The following is a 19,072-nucleotide window of genomic DNA, read 5'->3' on the forward strand; positions in this document are numbered from 1 at the left end:
AGTGAGGGGTCAGTCCCCATGGGGATTCCCATTCCCCCAGTGAGGGGTCAGTCCCCATGGGGATTCCCATCCCCCAGTGAGGGGTCAGTCCCCATGGGGATTCCCATTCCCCAGCGAGGGGTCAGTCCCCATGGGGATTCCCATTCCCCTCCAGCGAGGGGTCAGTCCCCATGGGGATTCCCATTCCCCAGTGAGGGGTCAGTCCCCATGGGGATTCCCATTCCCCAGCGAGGGGTCAGTCCCCATGGGGATTCCCATTCCCCTCCAGCGAGGGGTCAGTCCCCATGGGGATTCCCATTCCCCTCCAGCGAGGGGTCAGTCCCCATGGGGATTCCCATTCCCCTCCAGCGAGGGGTCAGTCCCCATGGGGATTCCCATTCCCCAGTGAGGGGTCAGTCCCCATGGGGATTCCCATTCCCCAGTGAGGGGTCAGTCCCCATGGGGATTCCCATTCCCCTCCAGCGAGGGGTCAGTCCCCATGGGGATTCCCATTCCCCAGTGAGGGGTCAGTCCCCATGGGGATTCCCATTCCCCTCCAGCGAGGGGTCAGTCCCCATGGGGATTCCCATTCCCCAGTGAGGGGTCAGTCCCCATGGGGAGACCCATTCCCCAGTGAGGGGTCAGTCCCCATGGGGAGACCCATTCCCCCAGTGAGGGGTCAGTCCCCATGGGGATTCCCATCCCCCAGTGAGGGGTCAGTCCCCATGGGGATTCCCATTCCCCCAGTGAGGGGTCAGTCCCCATGGGGAGTCCCATCCCCCAGTGAGGGGTCAGTCCCCATGGGGAGTCCCATCCCCCAGTGAGGGGTCAGTCCCCATGGGGATTCCCATCCCCCAGTGAGGGGTCAGTCCCCATGGGGATTCCCATTCCCCCAGTGAGGGGTCAGTCCCCATGGGGATTCCCATTCCCCCCCAGTGAGGGGTCAGTCCCCATGGGGAGACCCATCCCCCAGTGAGGGGTCAGTCCCCATGGGGATTCCCATTCCCCAGCGAGGGGTCAGTCCCCATGGGGAGTCCCATTCCCCAGTGAGGGGTCAGTCCCCATGGGGAGTCCCATCCCCCCAGTGAGGGGTCAGTCCCCATGGGGAGTCCCATCCCCCAGTGAGGGATCAGTCCCCATGGGGATTCCCATCCCCCAGTGAGGGGTCAGTCCCCATGGGGATTCCCATTCCCCCAGTGAGGGGTCAGTCCCCATGGGGAGTCCCATCCCCCAGTGAGGGGTCAGTCCCCATGGGGAGTCCCATCCCCCAGTGAGGGGTCAGTCCCCATGGGGATTCCCATCCCCCAGTGAGGGGTCAGTCCCCATGGGGATTCCCATTCCCCCCGTGAGGGGTCAGTCCCCATGGGGATTCCCATCCCCCAGTGAGGGGTCAGTCCCCATGGGGATTCCCATTCCCCCCCAGTGAGGGGTCAGTCCCCATGAGGATTCCCATCCCCCAGTGAGGGGTCAGTCCCCATGGGGATTCCCATCCCCCAGTGAGGGGTCAGTCCCCATGGGGAGACCCATCCCCCAGTGAGGGGTCAGTCCCCATGGGGAGTCCCATTCCCCAGCGAGGGGTCAGTCCCCATGGGGAGTCCCATTCCCCTCCAGCGAGGGGTCAGTCCCCATGAGGATTCCCATCCCCCAGTGAGGGGTCAGTCCCCATGGGGATTCCCATTCCCCCAGTGAGGGGTCAGTCCCCATGGGGATTCCCATTCCCCAGCGAGGGGTCAGTCCCCATGGGGATTCCCATTCCCCAGTGAGGGGTCAGTCCCCATGGGGAGTCCCATCCCCCAGTGAGGGGTCAGTCCCCATGGGGATTCCCATCCCCCAGTGAGGGGTCAGTCCCCATGGGGAGACCCATTCCCCAGTGAGGGGTCAGTCCCCATGGGGAGTCCCATCCCCCAGTGAGGGGTCAGTCCCCATGGGGATTCCCATCCCCCAGTGAGGGGTCAGTCCCCATGGGGAGACCCATTCCCCAGTGAGGGATCAGTCCCCATGGGGAGTCCCATCCCCCCAGTGAGGGGTCAGTCCCCATGGGGAGTCCCATCCCCCCAGTGAGGGGTCAGTCCCCATGGGGATTCCCATTCCCCAGTGAGGGATCAGTCCCCATGGGGAGTCCCATCCCCCCAGTGAGGGGTCAGTCCCCATGGGGAGTCCCATTCCCCCAGTGAGGGGTCAGTCCCCATGGGGATTCCCATTCCCCTCCAGCGAGGGGTCAGTCCCCATGGGGAGTCCCATTCCCCAGTGAGGGATCAGTCCCCATGGGGAGTCCCATCCCCCAGTGAGGGGTCAGTCCCCATGGGGAGTCCCATTCCCCCCAGTGAGGGGTCAGTCCCCATGGGGATTCCCATTCCCCCCCAGTGAGGGGTCAGTCCCCATGGGGATTCCCATTCCCCCCAGTGAGGGGTCAGTCCCCATGGGGATTCCCATTCCCCCCCAGTGAGGGGTCAGTCCCCATGAGGATTCCCATCCCCCAGTGAGGAGTCAGTCCCCATGGGGATTCCCATCCCCCAGTGAGGGGTCAGTCCCCATGGGGATTCCCATCCCCCAGTGAGGGGTCAGTCCCCATGGGGAGACCCATCCCCCAGTGAGGGGTCAGTCCCCATGGGGATTCCCATTCCCCAGCGAGGGGTCAGTCCCCATGGGGATTCCCATCCCCCAGTGAGGGGTCAGTCCCCATGGGGAGTCCCATTCCCCTCCAGCGAGGGGTCAGTCCCCATGAGGATTCCCATCCCCCAGTGAGGGGTCAGTCCCCATGGGGATTCCCATTCCCCCAGTGAGGGGTCAGTCCCCATGGGGATTCCCATCCCCCAGTGAGGGGTCAGTCCCCATGGGGATTCCCATTCCCCAGCGAGGGGTCAGTCCCCATGGGGATTCCCATTCCCCAGTGAGGGGACAGTCCCCATGGGGAGACCCGTTCCCCTCCAGTGAGGGGTCAGTCCCCATGGGGATTCCCATTCCCCAGTGAGGGGTCAGTCCCCATGGGGATTCCCATTCCCCAGTGAGGGGTCAGTCCCCATGGGGATTCCCATCCCCCAGTGAGGGGTCAGTCCCCATGGGGATTCCCATTCCCCAGTGAGTGGTCAGTCCCCATGGGGATTCCCATTCCCCGCAGTGAGGGGTCAGTCCCCATGGGGATTCCCATTCCCCCCAGTGAGTGGTCAGTCCCCATGGGGATTCCCATCCCCCAGTGAGGGATCAGTCCCCATGGGGATTCCCATTCCCCAGTGAGGGGTCAGTCCCCATGGGGAGACCCGTTCCCCTCCAGTGAGGGGTCAGTCCCCATGGGGATTCCCATTCCCCAGTGAGGGGTCAGTCCCCATGGGGATTCCCATTCCCCAGTGAGGGGTCAGTCCCCATGGGGATTCCCATTCCCCCAGTGAGGGGTCAGTCCCCATGGGGATTCCCATTCCCCAGTGAGGGGTCAGTCCCCATGGGGATTCCCATTCCCCAGTGAGGGGTCAGTCCCCATGGGGAGACCCGTTCCCCTCCAGTGAGGGGTCAGTCCCCATGGGGAGTCCCATCCCCCAGTGAGGGGTCAGTCCCCATGGGGAGACCCGTTCCCCCAGTGAGGGGACAGTCCCCATGGGGAGACCCGTTCCCCTCCAGTGAGGGGTCAGTCCCCATGGGGATTCCCATTCCCCAGTGAGGGGTCAGTCCCCATGGGGAGACCCGTTCCCCCAGTGAGGGGTCAGTCCCCATGGGGAGACCCGTTCCCCTCCAGTGAGGGGTCAGTCCCCATGGGGATTCCCATTCCCCAGTGAGGGGTCAGTCCCCATGGGGATTCCCATTCCCCAGTGAGGGGTCAGTCCCCATGGGGAGTCCCATCCCCCAGTGAGGGGTCAGTCCCCATGGGGATTCCCATTCCCCAGTGAGGGGTCAGTCCCCATGGGGAGACCCGTTCCCCTCCAGTGAGGGGTCAGTCCCCATGGGGAGTCCCATCCCCCAGTGAGGGGTCAGTCCCCATGGGGAGACCCGTTCCCCCAGTGAGGGGACAGTCCCCATGGGGAGACCCGTTCCCCTCCAGTGAGGGGTCAGTCCCCATGGGGATTCCCATTCCCCAGTGAGGGGTCAGTCCCCATGGGGAGACCCGTTCCCCCAGTGAGGGGTCAGTCCCCATGGGGAGACCCGTTCCCCTCCAGTGAGGGGTCAGTCCCCATGGGGATTCCCATTCCCCAGTGAGGGGTCAGTCCCCATGGGGATTCCCATTCCCCAGTGAGGGGTCAGTCCCCATGGGGATTCCCATTCCCCTCCAGCGAAGTGAACCCGATTACTCCTGGTCAGTAAAAATGTCTCTGTTCTTTTTCCCAGTAGATTCCACATTGGTCCCGTACGGGAAGGAACTCCCACCTCCAGCGAACTCCAATCTGCCTGCAGTCAGTAAGTCCTTTCCCGGTGAGGGATCCATTCCAGAATTTCCCCCTGTGATAACACCTTCCCTGTTGGGATCAGTGGATTCCCTCGTTCCCGGACTTGGCACCTCATAACATTCAAGGCTATGGGCCAAGAGCTGGAAAATGGGATTAGGTAGACAGGTCAGGTGTCATTAATGCATCGGTGCAGACTCGATGGGCCGAAGGGCCTCTTCTGCACTGTATTATTCTGTGATTCTGACCTCCTTCCTCTCTATAAACTTGTTGGTTTTACAGAAACTCCCCTCGTGACCTGTGCCTGTCGTCTGCTCTATTAGATCATCTGAGTCTGACTTGGAGATACAGGAGAGAATTTTAAAGCTCGCAAACTGGGAAATGTCGTAACAGTAAAGAGGATAATAAGAGATTTCAGGAGGGTACAGACAGACTGGTGACGTGGGCAGAAACATGGCAGGTGTAATTTGATGCAGAGGAATGTGAGGTGATATATTTTGGTCGGAAGAATGAGGAGAGGCAGTGTAAAATAAATAGAGAAATATTAAAGTGGGTTCAGGAACTGAGAGACCTGGGGGGCGTCTGTGAACAATTCATGTGGGACCCTGGGATTTATTAATGAGGTATAACATGCAAAAGAAACACGGTTATGCTCAACATTTATAATTCACTGGTTAGGAGCTGGAAGGAGTATTGTTCACAGTTCCAGTCTCCGTATCCCTCGGTTAGACCACACTTGGAGCACTGTGCACAGTTCCAGTCTCCGTATCCCTCGGTTAGACCACACTTGGAGCACTGTGCACAGTTCCACTCTCCGTATCCCTCGGTTAGACTACACTTGGAGCACTGTGCACAGTTCCAGTCTCCATATCCCTCGGTTAGACCACACTTGGAGCACTGTTCACAGTTCCAGTCTCCGTATCCCTCAGTTAGACCACACTTGGAGCACTGTGCACAGTTCCACTCTCCGTATCCCTCGGTTAGACCACACTTGGAGCACTGTTCACAGTTCCAGTCTCCGTATCCCTCAGTTAGACCACACTTGGAGCACAGTGCACTGTTCCACTCTCCATATCCCTGGGTTAGACCACACTTGGAGCACTGTGCACAGTTCCAGTCTCCGTATCCCTGGGTTAGACCACACTTGGAGCACTGTGCACAGTTCCACTCTCCATATCCCTTGGTTAGACCACGCTTGGAGCACTGTGCACAGTTCCACTCTCCTTATCCCTGGGTTAGACCACACTTGGAGCACTGTGCACAGTTCCAATGTCCATATCCCTGGGTTAGAACACACTGGGAGCACTGTGCACAGTTCCACTCTCCATATCCCTGGGTTAGACCACACTTGAAGCACTGTGCACAGTTCCACTCTCCATATCCCTGGGTTAGACCACACTTGGAGCACTGTGCACAGTTCCACTCTCCATATCCCTGGGTTAGACCACACTTGGAGCACTGTGCACAGTTCCACTCTCCATATCCCTGGGTTAGACCACACTTGGAGCACTGTGCACAGTTCCACTCTCCATATCCCTGGGTTAGACCACACTTGGAGCACTGTGCACAGTTCCACTCTCCATATCCCTGGGTTAGTCCACACTTGGAGCACTGTGCACAGTTCCACTCTCCATATCCCTCAGTTAGACCACACTTGGAGCACTGTGCACAGTTCCACTCTCCATATCCCTGGTTAGACCACACTTGGAGCACTGTGCACAGTTCCACTCTCCATATCCCTGGGTTAGACCACACTTGGAGCACTGTTCACAGTTCCAGTTTCCATATCCCTCGGTTAGACCACACTTAGAGCACTGTGCACAGTTCCAGTCTCCGTATCCCTCGGTTAGACCACACTTGGAGCACTGTGCACAGTTCCACTCTCCATATCCCTGGGTTAGACCACACTTGGAGCACTGTGCACAGTTCCAGTCTCCGTATCCCTCGGTTAGACCACACTTGGAGCACTGTGCACAGTTCCAGTCTCCGTATCCCTCAGTTAGACCACACTTGGAGCACTGTGCACAGTTCCACTCTCCATATCCCTGGGTTAGACCACACTTGGAGCACTGTGCACAGTTCCACTCTCCATATCCCTGGGTTAGACCACACTTGGAGCACTGTGCACAGTTCCACTCTCCATATCCCTCTGTTAGACCACACTTGGAGCACTGTGCACAGTTCCACTCTCCATATCCCTGGTTAGACCACACTTGGAGCACTGTGCACAGTTCCACTCTCCATATCCCTGGGTTAGACCACACTTGGAGCACTGTGCACAGTTCCACTCTCCATATCCCTGGGTTAGACCACACTTGGAGCACTGTGCACAGTTCCACTCTCCATATCCCTGGTTAGACCACACTTGGAGCACTGTGCACAGTTCCACTCTCCATATCCCTGGGTTAGACCACACTTGGAGCACTGTGCACAGTTCCACTCTCCATATCCCTGGGTTAGACCACACTTGGAGCACTGTGCACAGTTCCACTCTCCATATCCCTGGGTTAGACCACACTTGGAGCACTGTGCACAGTTCCACTCTCCATATCCCTGGTTAGACCACACTTGGAGCACTGTGCACAGTTCCACTCTCCATATCCCTGGGTTAGACCACACTTGGAGCACTGTGCACAGTTCCACTCTCCATATCCCTGGGTTAGACCACACTTGGAGCACTGTGCACAGTTCCACTCTCCATATCCCTGGGTTAGACCACACTTGGAGCACTGTGCACAGTTCCACTCTCCATATCCCTGGGTTTGACCACACTTGGAGCACTGTGCACAGTTCCACTCTCCATATCCCTGGGTTAGACCACACTTGGAGCACTGTGCACAGTTCCACTCTCTATATCCCTCAGTGAGACCACACTTGGAGCACTGTGCACAGTTCCAGTCTCCATATCCCTGGATTAGACCACACTTGGAGCACTGTGCACAGTTCCACTCTCCATATCCCTGGGTTAGACCACACTTGGAGCACTGTGCACAGTTCCACTCTCTATATCCCTGGGTTAGACCACACTTGGAGCACTGTGCACAGTTCCACTCTCCATATCCCTGGGTTAGACCACACTTGGAGCACTGTGCACAGTTCCACTCTCCATATCCCTGGGTTAGACCACACTTGGAGCACTGTGCACAGTTCCACTCTCCATATCCCTGGATTAGACCACACTTGGAGCATTGTGCACAGTTCCACTCTCTATATCCCTGGGTTAGACCACACTTGGAGCACTGTGCACAGTTCCACTCTCCATATCCCTGGGTTAGACCACACTTGGAGCACTGTGCACAGTTCCACTCTCCATATCCCTGGGTTAGACCACACTTGGAGCACTGTGCACAGTTCCACTCTCCATATCCCTGGATTAGACCACACTTGGAGCACTGTGCACAGTTCCAGTCTCCGTATCCCTCAGTTAGACCACACTTGGATCAGTGTGCACAGTTCCAGTCTCCATATCCCTGGGTTAGACCACACTTGGAGCACTGTGCACAGTTCCACTCTCCATATCCCTTGGTTAGACCACACTTGGAGCACTGTGCACAGTTCCCCTCTCCATATCGAAGAACAAAGAACAAAGAACAGTACAGCACAGGAAAAGGCCCTTCGGCCCTCCAAGCCTGCGCCGATCTTGATGCCTGCCTAAACTAAAACCTTCTGCACTTCCGGGGCCCATATCCCTCTGTTCCCTTCCTAGTCATGTATTTGTCAAGATGTCTCTTAAATGTCTCTTTGGTACCTTCTTGCACCACCTCCCCTGGCAGCAAGTTCCAGGCACTCACCACCCTCTGTGTAAAGAACTTGCCTCGCACATCCCCTCTAAACTTTGCCCCTCTCACCTTAAACCTATGTCCCCTAGTAACTGACTCTTCCACCCTGGGAAAAAGCTTCTGACTATCCACTCTGTCCATGCCGCTCATAACTTTGTAAACCTTGATCATGTCACCCCTCCACCTCCGTCGTTCCAGTGAAAACAATCCGAGTTTTTCCAACCTCTCTTCATAGCTAATGCCCTCCAGACCAGGCAACATCCTGGTAAACCTCCTCTGTACCCTCTCCAAAGCCTCCACGTCCTTCTGGTAGTGTGGCAACCAGAATTGTACGTAATATTCTAAGTGTGGCCTAACTAAAGTTCTGTACAGCTGCAACATGACTTCCCAATTTTTATACTCTATGCCCCGACCGATGAAGGCAAGCATGCCGTATGCCTTCTTGACTACCTTATCCACCTGCGTTGCCACTTTCAGTGACCTGTGGACCTGTACGCCCAGATCTCTCTGCCTGTCAATACTCCTAAGGGTTCTGCCATTTACTGTATACTTCCCACCTGCATTAGACCTTCCAAAATGCATTACCTCACATTTGTCCGGATTAAACTCCATCTGCCATTTCTCCGCCCAAGTCTCCAACCGATCTATATCCTGCTGTATCCTCTGACAATCCTCATCATTATCTGCAACTCCACCAACCTTTGTGTCGTCCGCAAACTTACTAATCAGACCAGCTACATTTTCCTCCAAATCATTTATATATACTACAAACAGCAAAGGTCCCAGCACTGATCCCTGCGGAACACCACTGAGGGAGTGCCACACTGTCAGAGGGTCAGTACTGAGGGAGTGCCGCACTGTCCGAGGGTCAGTACTGAGGGAGTACCGCACTGTCAGAGGGTCAGTACTGAGGGAGTGCTGCACTGTCGGAGGGTCAGTACTGAGGGAGTGCTGCACTGTCGGAGGGTCAGTACTGAGGGAGTGCTGCACTGTCGGAGGGTCAGTACTGAGGGAGTGCCGCACTGTCGGAGGGTCAGTACTGAGGGAGTGCCGCACTGTCGGAGGGTCAGTACTGAGGGTGTGCATCACTGTCGAAGGGTCAGTACTGAGGGAGTGCCGCACTGTCGGAGGGTCAGTACTGAGGGAGTGCCGCACTGTCGGAGGGTCAGTACTGAGGGAGTGCTGCACTGTCCGAGGGTCAGTACTGAGGGAGTGCCGCACTGTCAGAGGGTCAGTACTGAGGGAGTGCCGCACTGTCGGAGGGTCAGTACTGAGGGAGTACCGCACTGTCAGAGGGTCAGTACTGAGGGAGTGCTGCACTGTCGGAGGGTCAGTACTGAGGGAGTGCTGCACTGTCGGAGGATCAGTACTGAGGGAGTGCTGCACTGTCGGAGGGTCAGTACTGAGGGAGTGCCGCACTGTCGGAGGGTCAGTACTGAGGGAGTGCCGCACTGTCGGAGGGTCAGTACTGAGGGAGTGCATCACTGTCGAAGGGTCAGTACTGAGGGAGTGCCGCACTGTCGGAGGGTCAGTACTGAGGGAGTGCCGCACTGTCGGAGGGTCAGTACTGAGGGAGTGCCGCACTGTCGGAGGGTCAGTACTGAGGGAGTGCCGCACTGTCAGAGGGTCAGTACTGAGGGAGTACCGCACTGATGGATCCGTCTCCCCCCCGCAGTGAGGGGTCAGTCCCCATGGGGAGATCCGTTCCCCCAGTGAGGGGTCAGTCCCCATGGGGATTCCCATTCCCCAGTGAGGGGTCAGTCCCCATGGGGATTCCCATTCCCCAGTGAGGGGTCAGTCCCCATGGGGATTCCCATCCCCAAGTGAACCCGATTACTCCTGGTCAGTAAAAATGTCTCTGTTCTTTTTCCCAGTAGATTCCGCATTGGTCCCGTACGGGAAGGAACTCCCACCTCCAGCGAACTCCAATCTGCCTGCAGTCAGTAAGTCCTTTCCCGGTGAGGGATCCATTCCAGAATTTCCCCCTGTGATAACACCTTCCCTGTTGGGATCAGTGGATTCCCTCGTTCCCGGACTTGGCACCTCATAACATTCAAGGCCATGGGCCAAGAGCTGGAAAATGGGATTAGGTAGACAGGTCAGGTGTCATTAATGCATCGGTGCAGACTCGATGGGCCGAAGGGCCTCTTCTGCACTGTATTATTCTGTGATTCTGACCTCCTTCCTCTCTATAAACTTGTTGGTTTTACAGAAACTCCCCTCGTGACCTGTGCCTGTCGTCTGCTCTATTAGATCATCTGAGTCTGACTTGGAGATACAGGAGAGAATTTTAAAGCTCGCAAACTGGGAAATGTCGTAACAGTAAAGAGGATAATAAGAGATTTCAGGAGGGTACAGACAGACTGGTGACGTGGGCAGAAACATGGCAGGTGTAATTTGATGCAGAGGAATGTGAGGTGATATATTTTGGTCGGAAGAATGAGGAGAGGCAGTGTAAAATAAATAGAGAAATATTAACGTGGGTTCAGGAACTGAGAGACCTGGGGGGCGTCTGTGAACAATTCATGTGGGACCCTGGGATTTATTAATGAGGTATAACATGCAAAAGAAACACGGTTATGCTCAACATTTATAATTCACTGGTTAGGAGCTGGAAGGAGTATTGTTCACAGTTCCAGTCTCCGTATCCCTCAGTTACACCACACTTGGAGCACTGTGCACAGTTCCAGTCTCCGTATCCCTCGGTTGGACCACACTTGGAGCACTGTGCACTGTTCCACTCTCCATATCCCTGGGTTAGACCACACTTGGAGCACTGTGCACAGTTCCACTCTCCATATCCCTCAGTTAGACCACACTTGGAGCACTGTGCACAGTTCCACTCTCCTTATCCCTCAGTTAGACCACACTTGGAGCACTGTGCACAGTTCCACTCTCCATATCCCTGGGTTAGACCACACTTGGAGCACTGTGCACAGTTCCACTCTCCGTATCCCTCGGTTGGACCACACTTGGAGCACTGTGCACAGTTCCACTCTCCATATCCCTGGGTTAGACCACACTTGGAGCACTGTGCACAGTTCCACTCTCCATATCCCTGGGTTAGACCACACTTGGAGCACTGTGCACAGTTCCACTTTCCTTATCCCTCAGTTAGACCACACTTGGAGCACTGTGCACAGTTCCACTCTCCATATCCCTGGGTTAGACCACACTTGGAGCACTGTGCACAGTTCCACTCTCCATATCCCTGGGTTAGACCACACTGGGAGCACTGTGCACAGTTCCACTCTCCATATCCCTGGGATAGACCACACTTGGAGCACTGTGCACAGTTCCACTCTCCATATCCCTGGATTAGACCACACTGGGAGCACTGTGCACAGTTCCACTCTCCTTATCCCTCAGTTAGACCACACTTGGAGCACTGTGCACAGTTCCACTCTCCATATCCCTGGGTTAGACCACACTTGGAGCACTGTGCACAGTTCCACTCTCCATATCCCTGGGTTAGACCACACTTGGAGCACTGTGCACAGTTCCACTCTCCATATCCCTGGGTTAGACCACACTTGGAGCACTGTGCACAGTTCCAGTCTCCATGTCCCTGGGTTAGACCACACTTGGAGCACTGTGCACAGTTCCACTCTCCATATCCCTGGGTTAGACCACACTTGGAGCACTGTGCACAGTTCCACTCTCCATATCCCTGGGTTAGACCACACTTGGAGCACTGTGCACAGTTCCACTCTCCATATAACAAAAAGGATACAGAGACACTGGAGAAGATGCAAAAATAGATTCACCCAGGCTGACACCAGAACATACGAACATACGAATTAGGAGCAGGAGTAGGCCACTCAGCCCCTCGAGCCTGCTCCCCCATTCAATAAGTTCATGGCTGATCTGATCAGTCCACATTTCCACCTACCCCCGATAATCTTCCACCCCCTTTGCTTATCAAGAGTCTATCCACCTCTGCCTTAAAAATGTTCACAGACTCTGCTTCCACTGCCTTTTGAGGAAGAAAATTCCAAAGGCTCACGACCCTCTGAGAGAAAAAAATTCTCCTCATTTCTGTCATAAATGGGTGACCCCTTAATTTTAAACAGTGACCCCTGGTTCTAGATTCTCCCACAAGGGGAAACATCCTTTCCACATCCACCCTGTCAAGACCCCTCAGGATCTGGCATGTTTCAATCAAGCCACCCCTTACTCTTCCAAATTCCAGCGGATACAAGCCTAGCCCGTCCAATCTTTCCTTGTAAGATAGCTTGTCCACTCCAGGTATCAGTCCAGTAAACCCTCTCTGCACTGCCTCCAACACATTTACATCCTTCCTTAAATAAAGAGACCAGTACTGTACATAGTACTCCAGATGTGGTCTCACCAATACCCTGTATAACTGAAGCATAACCTCCCTACTTTTATATTCAATTTCCTTTGCGATAAACAATAACATTCTATTAGCTTTCCTCATTACGTTCCAAACCTGTATACTAACCGTTTGCAATTCATGCACTCGGACACCCAGATCTCTCTGCATCTCAGAGCTCTGCAATCTCTCCCCATTTAGATAATGTGCTTTTTTATTCTTCCTGCCAAAGTGGACAATTTCACACTTACCCAAATTATACTCCATTTGCCAGGTCTTTGCCCACTCACCTAACCTATCTATATCCCTTTGTAGCCTCCTTATGTCCTCTTCACAACTTACCTTCCTACCTATCTTTTGAGTCATCAGCAAATTTAGTAACAATACCTTTGGTCCCTTCACCCAAGTTATTCATATAAATTGTAAAAAGCTCTGTTGCCTGTGACACACCACTCGTCACATCTTGCCAAACAGAACTGAGAGGTTTGACCGATCGGGGAAGACTGAACGGACTGGGGCTCTTTTCTCTGGAATAGAGAAGGCTGAGGGGTCACCTGATCGAGGTCTTTCAGATTTTGAATGGGTTTCGATAGGGTCGACGTGGAGATGTTTCCACTCGGGGGGCGAGACCGGAACTAGGGGGCCATCAATGTAAGACAATCACTGATAAATACAATGGGGGGGGGGGGGGGTGGAATTCAGGAGAGACGTCTTTCCCCAGAGAGTGGGGAGAATGTGGAACTCGCTACCACAGGGAGTGGGTTGAGGAGAATCGCAGAGATGTATTTGAGGGGGGAAGCTGGATAAGGTTAGGTGGTGACGTAGTGGTATTCTCACTGGACTAGTAACCCAGAGACCCAGGATATTGCTCTGGGGACATGGGTTCAAATCCCACAACAGCAGAAGGTGGAATTTGAATTCAATGAATAAACCTGGAATTAAAAAGCTAGTCTAATGATGGCCATGAAACCATTGTCGATTGTTGTAAAAACCCATCTGGTTCACTAATGTCCTTTGGGGAAGGAAATCTGCTGTCCTTACCTGGCCTGGCCTACATGTGACTCCAGACTCACAGCAATGTGGTTAACTCTTACACGCCCTCTGAAATGGCCTAACAAGCCACTCAGTTGAATCTAACCGCTACGAAGTCAATAAAAAGGAATGAAACCGGATGGACCACCCGGCATCGACCTCGGCACCGGAAATGACAACGGCAAACCCAGCCCTGTCGACCCTGCAAAGTCCTCCTTACTAACATCTGGGGGCCTGTGCCCAAGTTGGGAGAGCTGTCCCACAGACTAGTCAAGCAACAGCCTGACATAGTCATACTCACGGAATCATACCTTACAGACAATGTCCCAGACACTGTCATCACCATCCCCGGGTATGTCCTGTCCCACCAGCAGGACAGACCCAGCAGAGGTGGCGGCACAGTGGTATACAGTAGGGAGGGAGTTGCCCTGGGAGTCTCAACATCGACTCTGGACCCCATGAAGTCTCCTGGCATCAGGTCAAACATGGGCAAGGAAACCTCCTGCTGATTACCACCTACCGCCCTCCCTCAGCTGATGACTCAGTACTCCTCCATGTTGAACACCACTTGGAGGAAGCACTGAGGGTGGCAAGGGCACAAAATGTACTCTGGGTGGGGACTTCAATGCCCATCACCAAGAGTGGCTCGGTAGCACCACTACTGACCGAGCTGGCCGAGTCCTAAAGGACATAGCTGCTAGACTGGGTCTGCGACAGGTTGTGGGGGAACCAACACGAGGGAAAAACATACTTGACCTCGTCCTCACCAGTCTGCCTGCCGCAGATGCATCTGTCCATGACAGTATTGGTAGGAGTGACCACCGCACAGTCCTTGTGGAGACGAAGTCCCGTCTTCACATTGAGGATACCCTCCATCGTGTTGTGTGGCACTACCACCGTGCTAAATGGGATAGATTTTGAACAGATCTAGCATTGCAAAACTGGGCATCCATGAGGCGCTGTGGGCCATCAGCAGCAGCAGAATTGTACTCAACCACAATCTGTAACCTCATGGCCCGGCATATCCCCCACTCTACCATTACCATCAAGCCAGGAGACCAACCCTGGTTCAATGAAGAGTGCAGGAGAGCATGCCAGGAGCAGCACCAGGCATACCTCAAAATGAGGTGTCAACCTGGTGAAGCTACAACACAGGACTATCTGCGTGCCAAACTGTGTAAGCAGCATGCGATAGACAGAGCTAAGTGATCCCATAACCAATGGATCAGATCTAAGCTCTGCAATCCTGCCACATCCAGCCATGAATGGTGGTGGACAATTAAACAACTAACTGGAGGAGGTGGCTCCACAAATATCCCCATCCTCAATGATGGGAGAGCCCAGCACATCAGTGCGAAAGATAAGGCTGAAGCATTTGCAACAATCTTCAGCCAGAAGTGCCAAGTTGATGATCCATCTCGGCCCCCTCCTGAAGTCCCCAGCATCACAGATACCAGACTTCAGCCAATTCGATTCACTCTTCGTGATATCAAGAAACAACTGAAGGCACTGAATACTGCAAAGGCTATGGGCCCTGACAATATTCCAGCAATAGTACTGAAGACCTGTGCTCCAGAACTTGCCGTGCCCCGAGCCAAGCTGTTCCTGTACAGCTACAACACTGGCATCTACCCGGCAATGTGGAAAATTGCCCAGAAATGTCCTGTACACAAAAAGCAGGACAAATCCAACCCGGCCAATTACCGCCCCATCAGTCTACTCTCAATCATCAGTAAAGTGATGGAAGATGTCATCAACAGTGTCATCAAGCGGCACTTGCTTAGCAATAACCTGCTCAGTGACGCTCAGTTTGGGTTCTGTCAGGGCCACTCAGCTCCTGACCTCATTACAGCCTTGGTTCAAACATGGACAAAAGAGCTGAACTCAAGAGGTGAGGTGAGAGTGACTGCCCTTGACATCTAGGCAGCATTTGACCGAGTATGGCATCAAGGAGCCCAAGCAAAACTGAAATCAATGGGAATCAGGGGGAAAACCCTCCGCTGGTTGGAGTCATACCTAGTGCAAAGGAAGATGGTTGTGGTTGTTGGAGGTCAATCATCTGAGCTCCAGGACCTCACTGCAGGAGTTCCTCAGGGTAGTGTCCTTGGCCCAACCATCTTCAGCTGCTTCATCAATGACCTTCCTTCAATCATAAGGTCAGAAGTGGGGATGTTCGCTGATGATTGCACCATTCGTGACTCCTCAGATACTGAAGCAATCCGTGTAGAAATGCTGCAAGACCTGGACAATATCCAGGCTTGGGCTGATAAGTGGCAAGTAACATTCGCGCCACACAAGTGCCAGGCAATGACCATCTCCAACAAAAGAGAATCTAACCATCTCCCCTTGACATTCAACAGCATTACCATCACTGAATTCCCCACTATCAACATCCTAGGGGCTACCATTGACCAGAAACAGAACTGGAGTAGCCATATAAATACCGTGGCTACAAGAGCAGGTCTGAGGCTGGGAATCCTGAGGCGAGTAACTCACCTCCTGACTCCCCAAAGCCTGTCCGCCATCTACAAGGCACAAGTCAGGAGTGTGATGGAATACTCTCCACTTGCCTGGATGGGTGCAGCTCCAACAACACTCCAGGAGCTCGACACCATCCAGGACAAAGCAGCCTGCTTGATGGGCACCCCATCTACTAACATTCACTCCCTCCACCACCGACACACAGTGGCAGCAGTGTGTACCATCTACAAGATGCACTGCAGCAATGCACCAAGGCTCCTTAGACAGCACCTTCCAAACCCGCGACCTCTACAAACTAGAAGGACAAGGGCAGCAAATACATGGGAACACCACCACCTGCAAGTTCCCCTCCAAGTCACACACCATTCTGACTTGGAACTATATCGCCGTTCCTTCACTGTCGCTGGGTCAAGATCCTGGAACTCCCTTCCTAACAGCACTGTGGGTGTACCTACCCCACATGGACTGCAGCGGTTCAAGAAGGCAGCTCACCACCACCTTCTCAAGGGCAATTGGGGATGGGCAATAAATGCTGGCCTGGCCAGTGACGCCCACATCCCATGAATGAATTAAAAAAAACACAGGAGGGAGAAAGGACTAGAAGGACAGGTAGACGGGGAGGTGGAAATGAGTCACTCGCTGGGAGGCGTCTCGTGTAGAGCAGAAACCCCAGCATGGAGCTGGGCAGAGGGGCCGAATGGCCAGTTCCCGTGCTGGATCTGTTCTGTAAGGTATCAACGCGAATTTGTTTACTCACCCTCTCCTCTCCGTGCAGGTGCTGAGGAACGCACTGTTCTGGGAACGTTGAAGGTGCGAGGAACTCTGTCTGCCCTCGATCTTGCCAAGTGTCTCGGCCTCGCGTCCAGGAAATCCGTCAATCCAATGCTGTACGCACTGGAAAAGAGAGGGCTGGTCAGAAAGGAAGGGTCAGTGTGGCTCTGCATCACAGACCGGGTCGAGGCAGCTGAGACAGCAGCAGACGGGAGGACTGGTACGAATCTCCAGCCCAGTTCTGGGCACCGCACTTTGGGGAGGATGTCGGGGGCCTGGCAGAGGGTGTGGAGGAGATTGAGGGACGAGGGACTTCTGTTAATGTGGAGAGACCAGAGGTGGGGGGGAGATGAGGAAACATGATTTGAGGCAGTGAGTTATTGGGATATATTTACCGGGAGACGGGGATAGAGCAAGGGACGGGCAGAGTCGAGGGAGGAATTAATTGGTTCACTGTGCTGGTACCAAAACAGTGGGCCAAACGGCCTCCCCTGCCATTCTATCGTCTGTTCTTCTCTGTGTCCTTCATGTCTTTCCTCTTCTGCAGATACTGGTAGTGGAGGAGCCGGAATTTACAACACAAGAATGCGAGGACAAGGAGGAACACCCGGACTGAGCATCCACGTTACAAATCACTACATCAGTTACCAGGGTGACCAGCTCACCAACATCCACCAGCACGCTCCCTCCAACAATACTTTCTCCAGCACGGTGACCGGCAATACTTACACACAAGTGGGCTCCTCAAACACCATGGTGAACCGCGACTGCTGTCGAGAACAGAGGGAGCAAACTGCACAAGGTAACCCCACCGACTGTCAACAAAACCTCTCACATACAACACAACTGACCCAGGCACCCGCTCGGGCCTTTACTGAAGGAGTGCCGCACTGTCCTAGGGTCGGTACTGAGGGAGTGCCGCACTGTCCGAGGGTCGGTACTGAGGGAGTGCCGCACTGTCCGAGGGTCGGTACTGAGGGAGTGACGCACTGTCCGAGGGTCGGTACTGAGGGAGTGACGCACTGTCCGAGGGTCGGTACTGAGGGAGTGCCGCACTGTCCTAGGGTCAGTACTGAGGGAGTGCCGCACTGTCCGAGGGTCGGTACTGAGGGAGTGCCGCACTGTCCGAGGGTCGGTACTGAGGGAGTGACGCACTGTCCGAGGGTCGGTACTGAGGGAGTGACGCACTGTCCGAGGGTCGGTACTGAGGGAGTGCCGCACTGTCCTAGGGTCGGTACTGAGGGAGCGCCGCACTGTCCTAGGGTCGGTACTGAGGGAGTGCCGCACTGTCCTAGGGTCAGTACTGAGGGAGTGCCGCACTGTCGGAGGGTCGGTACTGAGGGAGTGCCGCACTGTCCGAGGGTCGGTACTGAGGGAGTGCCGCACTGTCCTAGGGTCGGTACTGAGGGAGTGACGCACTGTCCTAGGGTCGGTACTGAGGGAGTGCCGCACTGTCCGAGGGTCGGTACTGAGGGAGTGCCGCACTGTCCTAGGGTCGGTACTGGGGGAGTGACGCACTGTCCGAGGGTCGGTACTGAGGGAGTGCCGCACTGTCATAGGGTCGGTACTGAGGGAGTGCCGCACTGTCCGAGGGTCGGTCCTGAGGGAGTGCCGCACTGTCCGAGGGTCGGTACTGAGGGAGTGCCGCACTGTCCGAGGGTCGGTACTGAGGGAGTGCCGCACTGTCCGAGGGTCGGTACTGAGGGAGTGCCGCACTGTCCTAGGGTCGGTACTGAGGGAGTGCCGCACTGTCCTAGGGTCGGTACTGAGGGAGTGCCGCACTGTCCTAGGGTCAGTACTGAGGGAGTGCCGCACTGTCGGAGGGTCGGTACTGAGGGAGTGCCGCACTGTCCGAGGGTCGGTACTGAGGGAGTGCCGCACTGTCCTAGGGTCAGTACTGAGGGAGTGCCGCACTGTCCTAGGGTCAGTACTGAGGGAGTGCTGCACTGTCGGAGGGTCAGTACTGAGGGAGTGCCGCACTGTCGGAGGGTCAGTACTGAGGGAGTGCCGCACTGTCGGAGGATCAGTACTGAGGGAGTGCCGCACTGTCGGAGGGTCAGTACTGAGGGAGTGCCGCACTGTCGGAGGGTCAGTACTGAGGGAGTGCCGCACTGTCGGAGGGTCAGTACTGAGGGAGTGCTGCACTGTCAGTGGGTCAGTACTGAGGGAGTGCCGCACTGTCAGAGGTGCTGTCTTTTCGATGAGGTGTTAAACTGTCTGCCCTGTCGGGTGGATGTAAAGGATCCCAGATTCTCTACTGGAAGTGGGACTTCTGTCTGGTGTCCTGGGGCCCAATATTTATCACCAAAAGAAAATGATTATTT

At 55.0% G+C, this 19,072-nt stretch overlaps 1 protein-coding gene across 1 annotated transcript in view; it reads left to right on the top strand.

Annotated features, from left to right (window-relative positions):
* The window catches only part of LOC137356259 (uncharacterized), a 33,388-nt gene that overhangs the window by 13,559 nt on the left and 757 nt on the right, over positions 1–19,072 (top strand). Inside the window, exons 6-9 of the mRNA XM_068022131.1 lie at positions 4,294–4,362; positions 10,003–10,071; positions 16,753–16,968; positions 17,296–17,550. Of these exons, the coding sequence (XP_067878232.1) occupies positions 4,294–4,362; positions 10,003–10,071; positions 16,753–16,968; positions 17,296–17,550 (609 nt within the window). The remainder of the gene's footprint in view (positions 1–4,293; positions 4,363–10,002; positions 10,072–16,752; positions 16,969–17,295; positions 17,551–19,072) is intronic.

Source organism: Heterodontus francisci, chromosome 45, assembly GCF_036365525.1.
Source record: "Heterodontus francisci isolate sHetFra1 chromosome 45, sHetFra1.hap1, whole genome shotgun sequence".
Lineage (NCBI taxonomy): Eukaryota > Metazoa > Chordata > Chondrichthyes > Heterodontiformes > Heterodontidae > Heterodontus > Heterodontus francisci.